Source organism: Suricata suricatta, chromosome 8 (assembly GCF_006229205.1).
Source record: "Suricata suricatta isolate VVHF042 chromosome 8, meerkat_22Aug2017_6uvM2_HiC, whole genome shotgun sequence".
NCBI classification, from domain to species: Eukaryota; Metazoa; Chordata; class Mammalia; order Carnivora; family Herpestidae; genus Suricata; species Suricata suricatta.
In genome coordinates this window covers 31,306,732-31,324,245 of record NC_043707.1, presented here as the reverse complement: position 1 = coordinate 31,324,245, position 17,514 = coordinate 31,306,732, and the positions used below count along the sequence as shown (strand labels likewise).

Below are 17,514 nucleotides of genomic sequence, written 5' to 3'. Positions count from 1 at the left end.
GGTAGGCAGGGCACCTGGGCATACAAAACTGGCAATCAGAGAATAATATGATAGGAAAGGAACTGAAGGGAGCTATCTGGTGTGCCTGCTGAAGGGGACCATCCTGAACCCCTGGGATCTCTGCTCCTGCCACCAACACACAAACACAAGTCATTCTTCTCCCTCCTGAACAGGCATTTAATAGTCTTATTTCAGTTGGAAGCAGTAGTTGGAGAATAAGTTACAGGAACAGAGAGATTTAAAAAAAAAAAGGAAGAAACAAGAAAGAAAAACCCCCACACAACTTAAAGTGCTTCAGGCCACAAACGTAAACATGAGGTGTAGGAGGAGGCCACCTGCCTATACCCCCTCACCCCTGAGACAGGAGGGCCATTGTCAGGGTCCCTTTACCATCACCACCCTCTAATCTCAGCCCTGCGGGTGGGTGGGAGGGTGTCAGAGTCAGGAAAGACAACTTAATAGGAACAAGGAATACACTTTGTAAACTTAGAACCAGGGTACTGGGCGGGAGGGGGGCAAGGGAGCTCTCGGAGCCCTTGCCCCTGGCCTTGGGGTGGGACCAGCCCCCCCAGGGAGCCAAGGAAATACTGTAGGCTTAGTGCTGCAGCCATACCCGCCCATTTCACAGCTTCTTCCCTGTCCCTCATCAGCAGACACAGACAGGTGGCCCTCTTGGGCCTCCTCATCCATGGTGGGAGGCATCCCAGGGGAGGCACAGTCTGGAGCAAGGGCCCCGTCAGGGGGGCTTTCGGTTTCTGGGAGTGTAAGAGGGAGGAGAGCCGGCAGGGTGCTACTTGACAGGCTCCACCACCAGGACCTTGCACTCGCGCTTGGCAATCTTGTCCAGAGAAAGCACAGCCTTGTCCGGGGGCAGGTAGAGGGGGCGGCCCACAGGAGAGGCCACAGGAGGCGTGATGGCCCTGCGCTCCATCACGCTGCCCGACCTGGGGGAAGGCAGAGGCTATGGGCTCTGGTTGGGCCCCAGGACCCCTTCCTGTTCCCCTTCCGTCTCTGGCCTCTCCGGAGTCCGGTGGCCCCCCTCCCGTACTTCCATACCTCATGAGGTGGCTGCGGGAGGGCTGTTGGTGAGAAAAGGACTGAGAGCGGCCTAGGCTAGCCTGGTGTCTCTCCACCAGGTCCCGGACAGCAGGGCTGCTGGGGCTGCTCTTTCGAGACAGGGGCCGGGCCTCGGGCGGTGGGTGGGACACGCTGGCGGTGAACTGCAGCTTCAGTTTCATGTGTTGGCTCAGCTGGAGTGAGGAGACACAGGTCAGGCATTCCAGTTCAGCCTCTGGGCCCTGACCCTCCTTTCAAATCAAGTTCCCCACTTGCCCGGCCAACGCTGGATAGAAGTTCCACCTTCCCTCTGCCGGGCTGTTCAATGTCAGCCATGGTGTTTCCTCCACAGAGGCTGGTAGCCTGGACTCCTCCCACCCGACATTCCCGTAACCCATTATGCAGCCCAGGCCCTCCCCAGCCCACCTCAAAGAGGCCTGTCCTCAGAGCCTGGAAGGCCACACTGAAGGTGAGCGCACTGCCCTTCTTGGAAAAGCCTAGATTGTTGAGGGGTGTGTGGCAGACAATGGAGTCCAGGGCTGCTTGCATGGCCCGGCGCTCCTCCTCACACAGCTGCTTTCCTGGGGGGGGCGGGAAGGCAGAACAGCCACCAGTAAACACATCTGTACAGCACTCCTCGGTTCACAAAGGACTTTCGTGAGCAGTCTTTACATGTTCTCTTTTGCTCAACTTGATGAATAACAATAGCTAATTCTTGTTGTGTGCTGAAGTCTATTCTGACCGCTTCACTTATACTAAACTATTAGGTCACTGTCAACAACCCCAAGAAATATTAATTCCATTGTTTCAGAGAAAAGGAATCTAAGTGAGGCTCAGATTAAGTAACCTACCTAAGGTCCACAGCTAGTAAATGAGAGAGATGGAAATCAAACATACCAGGGAACCCAGATCCAGATTCAGTGTCCTTAAAATCACTGCCCCATTGCCTCTCTAATCTCTCCATCTGTGACACTGTGGAGACCACCCACGTATAGAGCCAAAGGAGCCTGCCACAAGCCCCCAGCCCCCATGACTTCCTTTCCCCTCCTTTGGGACAAGGTCCCGGAGCCTGCCAGCCCACCTACCAGCCTGTGCATGCTCTGGGGTCCACACAAGCCTCACAGCAAGGAAATCTTGGAGATTGTTGAGCAGTGTGTAGGTGACAGTGAACCGCTCGTAAGTCCGAACGGGGGACTCACAAGAAGCAGTCATCACAAAGCATGGGCGGTCCAGGCGGATGCTGGGCAGGCTAGAAGCAGTGAGAGGAAAGAAGGGTGTGTGTTGCCAAACAAAGGTGAATAGGATGGTGCCCAGCGGGGAGTCCCACAAACTCACCGGTAGTGGGTATATATGCTCTGGGTGAAGGGCAGCTTTGGAGTGGACCACTGGACCACAGCAATCAGGGGAACTTCTAGGCCCTGAGGGAGAGACAAGAGGAAACGTGTGTGTATCTGAGGTTCCTCTCTCATCTTTTGTCACACACCCCTGCACCTTTCCCTCCCACAGTTTTTCTTCACCTTTTCCCTGACCATACCAGTTCCCTATACTCACCTCCTTGGCCCCTTGAGGGGGTTGCTCACCCCCTCTCAGCTGAAACAGGAAGTTGTGTTCCTCCAGGGCACTAAGAGGGCAGGGGAAGCAGCCAGAGGTACCAGGGAGCCGGCAGAAGGAGCCCATGGAGACTTCCCCAGATTGGTGACTAGTTGAGAAGAAAAGAGTGACATAGCTTGATCTTTCCATGCCAGAGCTCTTGTCCCTGCCCCTATCCCCACTTTGCATCCCTGCCCTTCCTCGAGGTCTCACCAGACATTGTCCACCAGCAGCACAGAGCCATCGGGCATGACAGGTAGATAACTAGCATTGAAGTTTGGGAGAATCCGGATGTCCCAGATGGAAATTTCCTCCTGGGAGGAGCTGTTCAGCACTGTTGGAGGTAACCAGGTCAGCTCAGCTCAGAGTGCCCCGACACCTCAAACCCCAACTTGACCCCTCCCAAATGGACCAATTACCCCCAGTGTGTCCAGAGTAACTGTCACCCAGTCAGTGCCCCAGCTGCTACCTAAGACCCTAGCCACAGATCTGCTCACCCTTGAGCACGGTCAAGTGTTTTCCAGCCACAGTGAACTGGCGGCATTTCAGAACCGGAGGGGGCAGCAGAGTCAGCAGGGTGCTCACTGCAGGAGAGGGCCAAGGCAAGAACTGATGAGCTGGGCACAGACCTCATCTCCAACACACAGTTCTAATCTTCCTCTGCTCCCCTGTCCGGCTCTTGCCAGTATCACCCCTCCACTCTATCCCCTAAATTCCAGACTCGAGCATTTCATTTCCCCTCTGCATTCTCCCCACCTTGGGCCTTGAAAGCGCTCTGCTCTCCCCGGAAGGTCTCCCCAGGAGATCGGGTCTGCAGCAAGCGCAAGTAGCCTTGATCTCTGACCTCTGGTGCTTCAACCTCCCGTTTCCACACTGTCACTACAATCTGAGCACAAGGGACATGGGGCCACAGTCAAGAGGAGAGCCGGCCAGCCCTGCCTTATAAAGGGAGTCTGGATTAGGACAACAGTTCCACCCCTTGCCAATCTTACCTTGGCCTTAGGTGTCCCTGGGGGCAGTCTATCCAGTGAAACGGTGAGTGGGAAGATGACCTCATCTGTGGACACAATTGGTTCCTCCACAGGCAGCTGGGGTTTGTGAAAGGGTAAGAGGGCGGGAGAGTCAAAGAGGCAGCCTGCAGCGTCCCCTTTGAAGATGTGCTGTACGCGGTTCTTCCTGGCTTCCTTCATCTGCCTCCTTCAGGCCCCCAGCGTCCATCCCCCTCCAGTCTCTGGAGCCCAGCAAACTGCCCCTCCGCCCTGTGCCGTGTCACCCCAAGCTCCTCACCGTGGTCGCTCCCCCTGAGGTAGCAGGGCCCGGGCCGTGGGTGAGGAGGGGGCTGCAGCCTCGAAACAACGGCCCACCGCCAGGATCCCCGCCTCCTGGGGGTTCGGGATCCAGGTCTCCAGAGCCACCACCTCCGGGCGCCCCGCCTCCGGCGCTGACCGAGGCCAGGGCGGCCAGGGCCGTTGCCAGTTCTGCCCAGGCCCCTCGGGAGCCCAAGCCTGCGCCGCCCCCGGCGCCGGATCCCGCGCCTCCCCGGCAGCGCAGCACCAGCAGGAAGCGGACAGTTTCCCCCAGGTAGAGATGGTTGCGCCGGGGCAGCGCCCGGTACCTGCCCGGGTCCCCCGCCAGCTCCGCGCGCGGCGGCAGCGGCACGGCCGGGAAGTACATGGAGTAGTCACACTGGGACTCCATGGGGCGGCGAGGACGGCGCGGGCCGGGGGCGAGGTGGGCCGGGGCTGGCGGAGGGCGAGGGGGCCGCTGGGGTGGGGCCGGGGAGTCCCGACACCCGACGGGTGCTGCGCGCGGCCGGGCCGGCCCGGGAGACCGGCCGGGGCCGGGTACCGGGGCAACGGACCCGGAACCGAGACCCCGCAGGGCCGGAACCGGGCTGCTGGGCCGATTGACTGGCGAGAAACCGGAAGCGGAAAGGAAGGGGCGTGGCCTCCGAGGCCCCGGAATTTGTGGGTGACCGGACCGCTGCGGGGAGAGGCGGGGTTCGGCTGGTGTGTTCGGCTGCAGTAAGAAGGCATTAGAGGAGAAAAGACAGGTTTCCTAGAGAACAAATGTTAAAAGAACCCCCTGCAACTCCGCTTCTCCCAGGAAGATGGACCATCCCCTCCCCTTTCCACCCTACATAATGCAAGTTAAAGGTTCAAATTATTTATTCATTCACAAACATTTCACAGTGAAATGAGCATAGTCTGGAACCAAATAATTCATAGAGAAATAGACTTATTATTCCAACCCACACGTTCAAGGTTATTTCTGGCTTACTCCATGATTTGCTCCTCCTCGGGATTTTTGAGATTGCTATGGGGATCTGCGGGGGGGGGGGGGGGGGGGGGGGGGGGGGGGGGGGGGGGGGGGGGGGGGGGGAAGGGGGAAGGGGCAAAGTTGGGGGGAGGGGTACAGCTAGGACTTGAACGACTGGAATTCCTCCACACAGGCTGGAGGACTTGGTGCCCACATCTGTGCAGTTTCACTCATCCGCTAGGGCATAAAAATGCTTTCAGAGGGAAACAGAAATGGCATCTGGCTGCCCCATACTCATCGTGTGTGCTCTTGTAGCTTCATTGCTTTTAAGCTAAGACTTAGTAGTCTGATGACTAGGGGGAGAGTAACCTTGAAGTCTTAAGGGGAAGAGAGACTGTTGAGGGAAACTGCTTGGCATCAAGCTTGTCCTTGTACTGTAGCTCAGGGGTAGCCAGGCGCTCACACTCCTCCTGGTCTGGGAGGCTCAGCCCACTCCGAAGTACATAGCCCAAAACCTTACCTGACCCAAACTGGAAAGGGCGGAATCGACGGTCAGTGATATATTTGGGGTCTAAAGCCTCACCTCCCACTAGACAATGTTTAGCCAAGGCCTCTCGCCGAGCTCGGAGCTCAGCCACAGCACTCTCCAGCCGGCTCTGGCCGTATTGATTGATCCGTGCCCACAGACTGTGGTTGAAGTGAACGTAGAGAGCCCAGTCCAGGTGGTTCCAGGCTCGGGCCCGTGCAGTCAGCTGCCTGTCCTCAGTCAGTCCACCACTGCTGACTGCACGTCTGCCTTGCTCACCTCCGGCCTGGGCGTTGTGCATGAAGCCCACCACATCATCTAGACCCCAGCAAAGGGCATCTGCCAGTAGAACCAATGACTCATCAAAGTACTCGGCCACCAAGACCAGGTCAAAGACAGAGTCCAGCCAGGCCAGACTCCACTGGATGAAGGATGAAGACCCCAAACCTAAAGAGGCGGGGCTGGATGTCTGGCTGTGACCACCAGCAACTGTGGGAGCAGGATGGAAGAGAGCACTGGGATCCAGGGGGTGGTGGGCTCTCAGGCCAGTGCCAGAAGGCAAAACATTCAGCTGTGGGGACTTGGGGTCTCTGGGGGGATGAGGATTCCCTCTCTTGGTCTTCATCTCTGGGGGGAAGGGGAGGCCGAAGTCAAACCAGAGTAAGTTGCGTGCATAGTGGTCCCCACGGGCTCCAGGCCGGTAGAAGGCTCGAGGATTGGCTAGGAAGGCAGCCAAGGATGGTGCCTTGCGGAAGGCGGATGAGGTGGATTTATAGTAGGAGAAAGCAGAGCGGGCCAGAGCTGCTGGGTCTCGGACAATGGAAAAGAAGAAGCTGTCAGAAGGCATGACCTGAAGTACCTGTGAAGGAGAGAAAACAGGCATAGGGAGAAAGAACTAGGCCAGGAAGAAACTAAGAGCAAGCCCATTGCTGGTTGATTCCCTGGACTCCTCAAACCACCTTCTTATGACTCTGCTGGGAACTCCCAGCTTCCTTCACTAACTGACAGATCTTGCGCAAGTTACTTGACATCTCTGAAACTCGATTTGCTCATCTGCAAAATGGAGATAATCATACCTTCCCAAGTGATTATGGAGGTACACGAGAAGGGTATGAAGGAACCTGGAACATGGGAAGCTCCTTGAGAACATTAATTTCCTTGGGATTTTCTATATGTCTTTGGTCAGTAAAACCTCTAAATCAAGCTTCATGTTCACTTCTCCAACAAAAGTCTATTAAGTACCTATTCTGGGACTCTTGGTCACATCTCCAAAAGAGAAACTGGCCTCAGGCCTCTTTCCCAGGTGCCAGTGGGTCACTGGCAGCAAAGAAGGAGGAAAGGAGTCCACCATAATGCTGCCTCAAGTATAAGTGTCAGATGAGCAGGCCAGCCCCAGTATGGCCGAAAGACAGGGTATTTCTGGGGCTCCTAGCCATTTAGGAAAGTAAAGGACACCCCTGGGGCTGGGGATCAATGGACACTTGGTAGGTTGCTACCCTGACATGTGATTCAACTTCTCAGCAAGAAGAGAGGTGAGAATGGGGCTGAGCCACTCCACAGCATGGTCTTGCAGGCAGATACATATCAGAGCCCAGCTCCTGGGCTCCCTGAAGGGTTTCTGCCTCTGAATATGGCTTGTCACTGAAACTGACAGCCCTCATAATGTCCCCCAGTCTGCTCTGCTAATGTGGGAATGCCTGCAGAGCAGAATCTATGAACTGAGTTCTCTTTGAAGGCAGAGGAAAACAGTGCAGAGAACAGTCTGTGGCATCAAATGAACCTGGAATAAAATCCCAATTCAGCCATTTGCCAGTTGTATAACTTTAGGTGGGTTATTGAGCTTCTCAAAGCCATCAGTCCTCCATCTGCAAATCTGGGTTAACGCTTACCTTGAATGTAGAAGTGCATGGTACTCAATGAATGGTGATGACAATGAAGGTCAAAAACCAGAGAAGTCTGCCTGAAAGCTCACTGTCATCAGGTCACTCCCACCAGTGACCCCTGCTGCCCTTTAGGTCCCACACGTTCTCCTCCACTGCCTTCTCCAGTTCCAGCTTCGTGGAAGCATCTGGGATTCTGCCACCTACACACATTCCCCCTGTTACACACATACCACCACCACCACCACCACATCTTTGCTGATGTTCTGCTCCCTCAAAAATACCTGATATTCTTACTACAAAGTTGTGTCAACGCTTTCCTCAAAGCCCACTTCTACAGAAAACTCCACCTCCTTTGCTGAATCTTCTCCCTACAGTTCCAAATACAAACACACATATGCACACACACATGCCAGGGAAAGCACTTTGACGTTGGAGCAGACGGGCCTGAGTTCAGATCCTAGCTCTGGGGCTTTCTATGAAGGAGGCTAGTCCCTTAGCCTCTCTGAAACTTGCCCTCCTCATCTGTGTAATGGAACACTTAAAAAGCCTTTCTGGCAAGGTGACGGTGAGATGAGAACCCAGCACTCAGTAAGTATTCAATAAAAGTTCCTTCCTTGGATGTTTTCATTTGCACATTGATTTTGTGTGTCTGAGAGCTCTCAAGTTCATGTGTGTGTATGGATGAGCTCGTGAGTGCATGCAGGCATCTTCCCTTTAGAACTGGGGAGGAAGGGGTCAGGACCAGGCTAGTGCTGGGCACAGAGCTGATTCTCAATATCTGGCAGAGGAAGGTAGTCAGAAGGCAGTGGCTGAGCCGGGGCCCTGGTCGTGTTAACAGAAGGAGCCAAGAAGAGCAAGAAGCCACTAGAGGGAGAGTCTAGGAGGTCAGTGTTGTCAGGGCACTGATACCAGTGAGGTAAACTGGCCAAGGAAAGAGACCAGAAAGCTCCAAGATGTGAGAAGGCTACCAGAAACTACCAGGCAAGAGACAGCTGAGGAGAGGGGAACAGGAATCACTGTGACCCCCATGCCCAACTTTTGGGTGAGGACCAACTTTTGCCTGGGGATCCCCAGGCCTATGGCCTCCTCCCTTGGTAGTCTTGGCCACAGGCCTGAGACCATCTCTCTCCAGTCCCACCCACCCCCTCCTATGCCCCTCACCTCTTTCAGGTTGAACCTCATGTGATGACAGAGGATGTGGAAGAGGGGCTTGGTGCCTCCACCCTGAGGGCGGTAGCCTTTGACCCGAGAGGCCTGGAAAAGCCTTGGGTAGCCGAACTGGTATCTGGCAGGGAGGGCAAAGCGCAGCCCATGTCGGTCCCCGTAGCGATGAAGCAGGTTCAGCACAGAGCTGCTCCCAGATTTATGCGTCTTCAGGAACACAAGCCGCTGCCGGGGTGGGCAGGATGAAACAGCTGATCCCAGGGATGGGGCCAAGGGCTGTCGGAGTTGTAGGCCTTGTAGCCTGGGGAGAGATGGGAGGAGAATTTTCCTGTCCCTCACCACCAGGTGAGTGGGTGTCTTGTGGAGCAAGGACAGAGGACATGGAACTTTCTATGAGTCCCCAAGAGTCACAGCCCTAGGTGGAACAGGGAAGAGCAAATAGGGGGCGTCTATCAGGCATTGGGACAAGATGGGAACTCACCTCTTCTGGCCCCCCCAAAGCTGGAGGGCAAATCCGATGGTCATGAAGACTCCCAGAGCCACCCCCAGGCTCCGAGGCCCCCAGAGGCGCATGGTCCTGGTAGAAGACAGAGGGCCCATGTGGCAGGTAAGGGTGATGCTATCAAGGGACAGGGCAAGGGCCAGGCACAGAGGCAGAGACAGCTTGAGACAGCAGTGCAGCCGTGGAAGGCGCTGGTTGGAGATCGGGGGGTCATTCCCCAGGCCTGCTCGCAGCCCTGGTTGAGTCTGCCCCCTGAGTTAGCAGATTTTTGCCTCTGTCAGCGTCTAGAAGGGAAATGAGGGGGGAACAGGGGGAGTCTAAGGAGAGGGTAAAGCTTTCTCTCCTGCTGCTGCAGCTCATTCCAGGAGTGAGAGCCTGAGGGGAGGGGTGTGTGCTCTCTATGCCCAGATCTTCCAGGTGGCCCACAACTACTCTGCCATTAGTCTCCAGTTTCCCCAGTCCCTGCCCCCCCCCGCACCCCTCCCCCGATTCCCTGCAGCTTCTACCTGAGCCTCAGGGATTCAGAACGGAGGGGGGAAAGGCAAAGACCCTGTGAGAAAGACCAATTGGCTCATGTGACAGTGAAGTAGACATCTGCCGGTGCCTGGCTTCCTCATGAGTTCCTCTGTGACAGATGGGGATGAAGAGCCCTATTCTGAGACCAAGGAGGCAGCCATAAAGAGGGAATGAGGGTCAGACAGGGCACAGGGTACTGAACCCAGGGAGGTCAAACTATAGGAGCAACTTTGTCATGAGTAGAAGTTAAAACTCGAACATTTCTTTTCCCTTGTGAAATGCTCTCAGCATAGGGGAGACCCCAGTGTGTGAAAAGCTGAGGGAGACAGGTATGAAGCTCAGATCCCTGGGCCCCACCCCCCCCACCCCTGTGCCTGCTTTCCAATCCCCTCTGCACCCAGAGGAGATGGAGAGTGGGAGCTGGAAAGAGAGAAAAAACCTCTGCGAGTAAGGATATTGAAAGATACAAACACCGAGCTTCTGAGTTCCTCCCAGGCCTGCTTCCTAATCAGCTGGGAGTCTGCACCCACCCCTTCAGATTACAGCCACAACCAAGGGCCATACCCCTTCCCGACAACCCATTTCTGGGACAAGTTAGGAGTCACCCCAGGTAAGAAGAACCCACACTTGCTACCCAGAGACCCGCCCCCTCTGGCATCACCCCCCAACTCCCTTCCCCAACACAGCCCCCAGGATCCAGCCCCGCACCGGACTCCCTCCAGTGTCCAGATTTTTTCTACTCCTTCCATCCATCTCCGTCTCCTCCCATTACCCCCATTCCAGCCCTCTGTCCCCTCCAGTTTTGGTGACTGCTCAGTTAGTTGCCAGCCCTTTGTTGGCCCCCTCCGAGGTTCTCTCTGTGAACCCCCAAGTCTCCCTCCGCTTAAATTCAAGAGTCCCTCTACTGGCCGCGACCTCGGCTTCACTTGCCTACTCACCAGGCCACCTGAAGAGCAGCAGGGAAATCGGGGTCTGGCCCTCCCGCCTGCCCCAGCCACCGCCCGGCTCCGAGCAGTGCTCAACTTTCCCCACAAACTTGCTCCGCGCCCAGGCTCCTCCCCCTCCCTCCCTTTGTCCCGCCAGTCCCTGCAGCTGCCTGGTCTTTAATCGCGTCTCAGGCTCTCTCCCTCCCGGCATCTTTCCTTCTCTGTTAGAGCACCCAGCCCGCCCTCGATGACAGCACTTGCACCCTCCTTTCACACTTAGGAATCAATTATACCTTTTCTCTTCACTTTCTTCAGAACAAAAGACTCATTCAGGCAACAGAAAGAAAGAAAGAAAAAGAAAGCAACAGACGAGTTGAAAGCAGACTTTGATTATGTAGGACATGACAAGGTAGCCCCAGGCTGGCACACGGGGAACTGGGGCCCCCACCCTGAAGGCAGGGGGCAGTCATGTGGTAGTATTAATGATGCTTCAGGTCCATAATTTTGCCAGTCCCAAGTCTTCCCATTTTACAGATGAATGGGCTCAGACCCAGAGGGTAGACAACTTGGCCAAAGTGAATGACAAGGGGCAGGTTCCGAGAGAGACCAGAAGCCTCTGCCAGGAGCTTGGGCTCAGGGAGGAATGTTAGAAGTACAGAGTCAAACACAAGGTCCAACAAATTAGCTGTTTATTTGCAGAATAAACACTGAATCAGACACTGAAACATGAAATGGGGACGCTTGTGAAGAATGTGGATGGCAGAGGTCATGAGAACAGCCCTTTTAAAAAATTTTTTTTGGTATTGCAGTTTAAGAAATTGATAACTGAGAAAACTCCATAGAAACCAGGCCCACAGATCCTGACATCCTATTCACATACCCTAGTCCCCTGCCCTGCACCCCACCCCCACCCAGATTGGTCCCTTTGAGACTGAGTGCCCCACCCCTCCCCACTTCCAACTTCCTTCAACACCCCCCCCAACACCCCCCAAATGCAACTCTAAAAACTTCTCCCTTTTTCCTTGTTGGGACTGACAACTTGCCACATAGAGGTGTGCCTGGAGAGCACACACCTCCTTCCTAAATAAATACCCCCAGCCCCTCCTTCCCAAATTGTAAATGAAAAAATAAATATTATGAACACCCACCCACCCACCCCCAACCCACCAATGATAATCTCCTGGATTTGGGGCCCCAGCCGTTCACCTAAAAAGTCCCTTTCTCTAAGTCTCTGCAACCCCCTTCGACTCCTTCCCAGACCCAGCTCAGGGGGAGGGGGAGGAGGGGAAGGGCCATGAACCCTTCTCATGCTAGGGCACCCCTCCCCTGTTATCTTGGTCCAAGCAGGGCCAGGGCTGAGAGGAAGAGAATGAGGATGGGTTGGGTGTGAAAACCAACAGATGTCCCCCCAGTCCTGGTCCTGCCCTGGTTGTGGCGGACAAGGACACCTCCTTTGCCCCCAGAAGCGTCCCTTCGAGGAGGGCGAGGCAGCCGGGCTGGGGGGGCTACAGCTGCTGCCCCAGCCATCCAGTCATCTGCATAGTGCTGTCCCTCTCCAGAGCCGCTGGCGTTCTCCTCCTCCTCATCTGCAGGAGAGAGAGGATCAGAGGCAGGGTTGCAACAGAAAGATAATGGGAGACAGAGGAGAGAGAGACACATAAACGGGGAGGGAAAGAATTTGAGATTAAAAACAGAAAAAAAGGGGACACCTGGGTGGCTCAGTCGGTTAAACATCTGACTTTGGTTCAGGTGATGATCTCACAGTTCATGAGTTTGAGCCCTGCATTGGGCTCAGTGCTGACAGCTCAGAACCTGGAGCCTGCTTCAGATATTGTGTCTCCCTCTCCCTTTGCCCCTCCCCTACTCATGTTCTGTCTCTCTCTTTCAAAAACAAACAGTAGAATACACAGATACAGAGAGAGAGAGAGAGAAAAGATAGGAAAGAGAGAGACACAGACAGAAGTTGGGAGGAGAGAAAGTGAGGGACAGGAAGGTAAGGAGAGAGATCAGACAGACATGGGAATCAGAGACCAAAGCGACAATGAGACAGACACAGAACAGAGAGAGATGGAGAGAAGATAAACAGAAACAACAAAATAGACACACACAGAAGCAGCAAACAGAAAGATGGCTGTTGGAAGAGAGAAAAGAAAGACAGAGACAGACAAACAGTAGTAGAGAAAAAAATGAACGTCTGTCTGTGCCTTGCTTTTCTGACAAACTCTGCCTTGGGAGTCAGCTCCATGCCGGCCGCCTTCCCCAACAATTCACAGCCTTTTGCTCATTGTAAGAGGCTTCCCGCTATTCTGTAAAGCGGCTTTGGTATCTCCCCACTGGACCGTGAACTTAAGGATGGAGACCCTGTCATCGGTCTTCTAACCCTTCACCTTTGAGGTAAGCATTCACTACACGCGTGTTCAAAGGAGTGAGAGAATGAGTAACTTCGGGGGAAGGGGTTCAGAAGGCAGTGGGCGGGGCCGGGCCGGAGCGCTGAAAGCCTGGAGCTGCGAGGCTCTCGGGGCACCTGGGGCTCTCACCCCAGTCCTCCATTTCCAGGTCGCGTCCCAGGGCGGCCGCCTTCATCCTGGTCGTGGCTAACCGGAGCTGCAGCCGCTGCCTGCGCGTCTGGACGCTGGATTTCAAGAATTCACGGTCCACCTCTGGGTTTTCGAGCTGCTCCAGGGAGCCGGCGACCACGGGCGACAAGTACCTGCGGGGAGAGCAGCCCCCGGAGGCTCCCGCCAGACCCGCCCCGCCCTGAAGTCACGCCCCACCCGCCCGGCTGCCGCCCGGTCTCACCGGCCCCGCCCAGCTCCAGTCCAGCAGGGCGCCGCCTCCTGCGAGATGTCCGCCGCCATGCGGGGGTTCGCGCACACCGCCAGGGTTAGCCCGGCCCAGAAGCCCCTCGCCCGGCCCAGCCGATCGTGGAGCTCCCACACCTGGGCGAACAGAGAGGGCGGGTGGGCTGGAGCGCACGCTCACTACCCACCCAGCCCGGCCGCCCCCCGCCCCCGCTGCCCCACTCACCAAGCGGCTCAGGCTGGTGCCCACGGCCGTCGTGGGCCTCTCCTCCTCCGTCCCCGCCGCCACCGGGGTCCAGAGGCGGCTCACCTCTTCCCGGGGGGCTGGGGCTCGGCGGGCGCGGGACGATGCCCGTTGGGGATTCCCGCATTCCCGAAACACCTACCACCCAGGGAAGAGATCCCCCCTCCCAGTCATCCTGCGGTGAAAGCCACACAGTGTCCACACTCCCAATACCCCAGCCTCCCTGATACCCCACCCTGTCACACCCCCTCCAGGCCCTCACCTCCACTCATCTCTCTTCTGTATTCTAGCTGACACCCCCACACTGTCTTCCCCGGGTCCTCAGGCTGACATTCCCACCTCTCTCGTGGCCCCAGTACCTGGGCTGACACGGCTGCACCGTTTTCCTGCAGATACACCAAACCCTCTGAGACCTTCACCCCAATGGACTGCGCTGCCAGCTCAAAAGAAAAAGGGCCGTGGAGCTTCTCAGCCAGCAACAGGAGACCATCTTGAAGGAGGGGAAGACAGAGAAAGAGTGCTATGAGGGACTAGATGTTCCCACAAATCCCGACCTGGGGACCTGGGTCTTGGAGGGAAGCAGCAAGGTGTTGGAGAGGGGAAACTTACATGAGAATAGTCTCTTCACTCAATCAGGTTTAAAACTCCCTCCCCAGTCCACCCCGAAGCATCCAGAACACAAACAGCCCTCCCAGACCCTCCTGAATCCCCTCACCCAGATAGGCCCCCCAGTCAGGATCCAGTCCCTGGCTGCTGAGACAGCCATGGGCCACGTTGAGGCAGAAGCCCCGGCAGGGTGGCAGCGAGGGGACACCCCGACAAAGAGGGCAGCCGGTCAGACGCATCACAGCCTGCCTACAGCCTTCGGACAACGGCATCTGAGGGCAGACAGCAGGACTATGTCATTCACAAACACAGTAGCTGCACTTACACAAGTTTGGTGTTGGACAGAGCGAAATCAAATACATACTCCACCCCACCTTCCCTAGGCTCTCTGTGGAGACCTGGATGTGAATGCCTAGGGTCGCTGACCCCATGTGGCAGCAAATAAGACCTCAAAACTGCCACAGATCTGATGAGAGAGCTTCCTAGGGGCCCAGGCTGTAGATACCGCTTCTTGGAAGGTATGGAATTAGAGAGACGGTAGGAAGAGGGGTCTGAGAAAAGGTTCAAGAAGAGTGAGCCCATTGTGGTTGGGAAGAGAGGAGACTGGGGATGAAGTCAGGGAGAGAATGGGTGGTGAAAAGAGGCTTTGAAGGCCTAAGCAGGAATCTGGCCTTAAGTAGCAGGGGAAAAGGGAGACACTGAGGGATCGTGAGGAAAAGGGGTTGGAGGGAGTGGTGGAGGCACTACTTCAATCTCAGGCTGCTATGGAGATGACGACCAGAAGCTGGGAGGGGCGAGGGGTGGGGAGGAGTCATCAGAAAGCAGAAGAGAGCCAGAGAATGGAAGGAGGTCATGGATCACAACACAAGGGAGACTTCACTCCAGCCTCCCTCCCTCCTGATTTACCCTGGATTCCTGGGCCTTGGGACTGATATGGGAAGGCCCCAGACCTCTCAGCTGGCACATGACTCTTCCTCATAGGGCCTCTCTTACTTCTGCCTCTCCCTCCCTGGGCCCTGCCCACACTCGGGTCCCCTCTAACCTTAAGGGCTTCGCTGACCACATCTCTTCCGGTCTCCAGGCCCTGGATAAAGGCCCGGGCAGCCACCAAGGCCCGGCTTATCTGGGGAAGGGGAAAGAAAGTGAGAGAAACCACACAGTCAGTCATGGTTCAGGCAAGGCTGGGACCAAGAGACTGCACCAAGGGCACAATTGGTGGGGGGAGCGGGGGTGAGGTTTGTGGAGTTACGTTGGGGTAGTTAGGAGTGTCAGGCGGTACAGGGAAGCAGGCTCAAAGGAATTGCAGTCTAGAAAGGGGCTTGGGAAGGAACAGAGAGATTGTGTTTTATAGGGCTTGGAGAGAGAGGAACGAGGTATCAGAACAAACAATGAACTGGAAGCCAGAAGACCTGGGTATGAGACACAGCTCTACCATTTACTGGCTCTAGGACCTTATCTTCTGGGAGGTTCAGTTTTCTTATCTATAAAATAGGGATACTACTTTCTACCTCAAAGAGTTATGATAATTAAATGAGATACTACAGCTGAAAATCCATCTCAACTATTAAGTACCTAATTAATGTTTAGTTACACCAGAGGAAATCAAGATATTCGGGTTGAGGGGCAGTTGTTAGAAAGGTGATTAGGGGCCGAGAGCTGGTGAATGAATGGTCAGGGATTTGTGTGAAACTAGGGCACTAGATGAGAGTGAGGGGGTACCCAGTTAAAGAAGACCAAAGAGCATTGGATCAGGCAGAGGGAACTGGGGCTCAAGCTAGGGGTCACCAGGTCAGAGAAGGCTGCCATGCAGGATGGGGAGATCACCAGGTCAGGTGTGACTGGGGCATTGGGGGCGGGGGAGGTCACTGGGATGGAAGTGAGTGGTGCACAGCTCTGAGGTCACCAGCTCAGAGGAGGCTGAAGCTCAGGCCTTGGGGCCTCTCACCTGCAGGCGGAGGCGGCGGGGTGCCTCCCCAAAAGGCTTCAGAGAGTCATCAGGAGAGGAGGCGAGGCGAGTGAGGCAAAACAGGTAGTCGGGGGAGAAGATGTGGTGTGGATGCAGCAGGGGGAACATTTTCTCCAGGAGCTGTGCCCAGAAATCCACCAAAGCGTCCTCTAACCCCTCACCGGACCTCTCATAGTAGTCCCGCAGCCGAGAGAACAGCCCAGTGAATATAGGGGCGTGCTGGGAATACAGGTGGCCATAGGAGCGGTGGAAGAGCAGGGCCAGAGAGTGCTCAGACGATGAGAGCATCTCCCGAAAAACCTCTGTGGCAAATGCGGAGAAAGGGGTGTGAGGTGGGGTGAGGCCAGAGAAGGATGGAAAATTGAAGGGGTGGAGGCAGGAAGAGATGGGGATCAGGAAAGAAGAGAAAAGACAGTAAGTTAGAGCCTCGGGAGCTCTCAAGAGACCTGGGCAGTGTGGGAATGGGGGGAGGGGGTGGGGACAGACCCTGGAGGAGAGGCTGAAGGGAGAGCCTAAGCCAGGGTTGGGATGCCTTAGGGATGAATTAGGGAGTGGAGACAAGATGTTTTCTAGGGTCATGAGCACAGAAAGGAGGTAAGAGGCCAGGTGTAGGGACTCCAATTCCTCACCATCAAATTTTCTGTGCCGGGCAGCCAGTGTGTGAACCAGGAATGAGCCGCTCTCCTCCACTAGGCCTCTGAAGGTGGCCTCAGTCTCCCAAGTCAGCCTCTGCTCTATTTCACTGGAACAGCAGGTGTACTCCTGGGGACAGATCCGAAGGTGCTCACCTGGACAGAGGAGACATAGAAGAATGGGGTGGGAGAGAGTGCTATCATGATATTCCTTCCTTCTTCCTCTGTCTGGGGGGTTATCCTTTCTCTTCTACGTGTCTGGTCTCTTTTCTATTGTCTGTCCCTCATCCCCACCTGACACTATCCCCTCCTTATTGTCCCTTTACCCATCCTAAGTCCACTGCCATTAGTCATAGGGTCAAATAGTGATGGGTCAAATGAATGCTCAGAGTGTCCTCAGGTGACCCTCTCCAACATCACACACTCCAAGCCTCTAAGGACCTACAGGGACAACATCGATGGAAGAATGGGGCTTGGGGGTGGGGTGAGGTTACTTAGGTAAGCAAGAAAGTACTATCATAGAAGGGACTCTTAGAGATAGTGAGGGGAAAAACTGAGCTATGTAGAAAGAAACACAGAAGGGGGTGCCAATTACTAGAAAGGGATTCCTAGCGTGAGGATGGAGTAAGAAAGCTATTATGTGGACAGGAGGATAATTGTGATCCTAGTAAGTAGGTTCAAGAGAAGAGACATTATTGGGATGACAATGGCATGAAAAGATTATAACGGTCATTCTGAAAAAGAAGAGTTATTGTGAAGTGGGGAGGAGCCGCCCCCGCCCCCTCCCTTGCCCCCAAGTCTCTAGTCTTCCTCATTGTCCTCACCTGAGATCACTGCGGGAGG

At 55.4% G+C, this 17,514-nt stretch overlaps 3 protein-coding genes across 3 annotated transcripts; all 3 read right to left on the bottom strand.

Annotated features, from left to right (window-relative positions):
• Positions 1–153: 153 nt before the first annotated feature.
• MAP11 (microtubule associated protein 11) lies at positions 154–4,563 on the bottom strand. The gene is made up of 11 exons (XM_029947581.1): positions 3,934–4,563; positions 3,639–3,734; positions 3,403–3,532; positions 3,144–3,230; positions 2,860–2,980; positions 2,608–2,755; positions 2,392–2,474; positions 2,142–2,305; positions 1,483–1,637; positions 1,057–1,250; positions 154–944 (listed from the first exon to the last, which is right to left on the bottom strand). Exons 1-11 carry the CDS (start codon positions 4,342–4,344, stop codon positions 791–793), a joined length of 1,743 nt encoding a protein of 580 aa, XP_029803441.1. The 5' UTR covers positions 4,345–4,563; the 3' UTR covers positions 154–790.
• Positions 4,564–5,020: 457 nt separating this feature from the next.
• GAL3ST4 (galactose-3-O-sulfotransferase 4) lies at positions 5,021–10,524 on the bottom strand. Its single transcript, XM_029947956.1, has 4 exons — positions 10,435–10,524; positions 8,960–9,264; positions 8,476–8,779; positions 5,021–6,290 (listed from the first exon to the last, which is right to left on the bottom strand). Exons 2-4 carry the CDS (start codon positions 9,076–9,078, stop codon positions 5,259–5,261), a joined length of 1,455 nt encoding a protein of 484 aa, XP_029803816.1. The 5' UTR covers positions 9,079–9,264; positions 10,435–10,524; the 3' UTR covers positions 5,021–5,258.
• Positions 10,525–11,590: 1,066 nt separating this feature from the next.
• Positions 11,591–17,508, bottom strand: GPC2 (glypican 2; the record flags this gene model as incomplete). The annotated part of the gene is made up of 10 exons (XM_029948477.1): positions 11,591–12,008; positions 12,960–13,132; positions 13,222–13,361; positions 13,450–13,605; positions 13,827–13,957; positions 14,183–14,345; positions 15,116–15,196; positions 16,019–16,341; positions 16,669–16,827; positions 17,496–17,508. Coding segments are annotated over 10 exons (1,596 nt in total), but the record flags the coding sequence as incomplete, so codon positions are not given.
• Positions 17,509–17,514: the final 6 nt, after the last annotated feature.

Bases quoted from the DNA above. Each gene is read 5' to 3' on its own strand.
- GAL3ST4 (XM_029947956.1), bottom strand. From the start codon at position 9,078: ATGGGCCCTCTGTCTTCTACCAGGACCATGCGCCTCTGGGGGCCTCGG. The intron at 8,780-8,959 runs GTGAGTTCCCAT...ATCTCTCCCCAG, and splicing joins CTTTGGGGGGGCCAGAAGAG to GCTACAAGGCCTACAACTCC. The intron at 6,291-8,475 runs GTGAGGGGCATA...TCTCCTTCACAG, and splicing joins TGAGGTTCAACCTGAAAGAG to GTACTTCAGGTCATGCCTTC.
- MAP11 (XM_029947581.1), bottom strand. From the start codon at position 4,344: ATGGAGTCCCAGTGTGACTACTCCATGTACTTCCCGGCCGTGCCGCTG. The intron at 2,306-2,391 runs GTGAGTTTGTGG...CACTGCTTCTAG, and splicing joins AGCATATATACCCACTACCG to CCTGCCCAGCATCCGCCTGG. The intron at 1,638-2,141 runs GTAGGTGGGCTG...CGCCCCCCCCAG, and splicing joins CCCAGAGCATGCACAGGCTG to GAAAGCAGCTGTGTGAGGAG.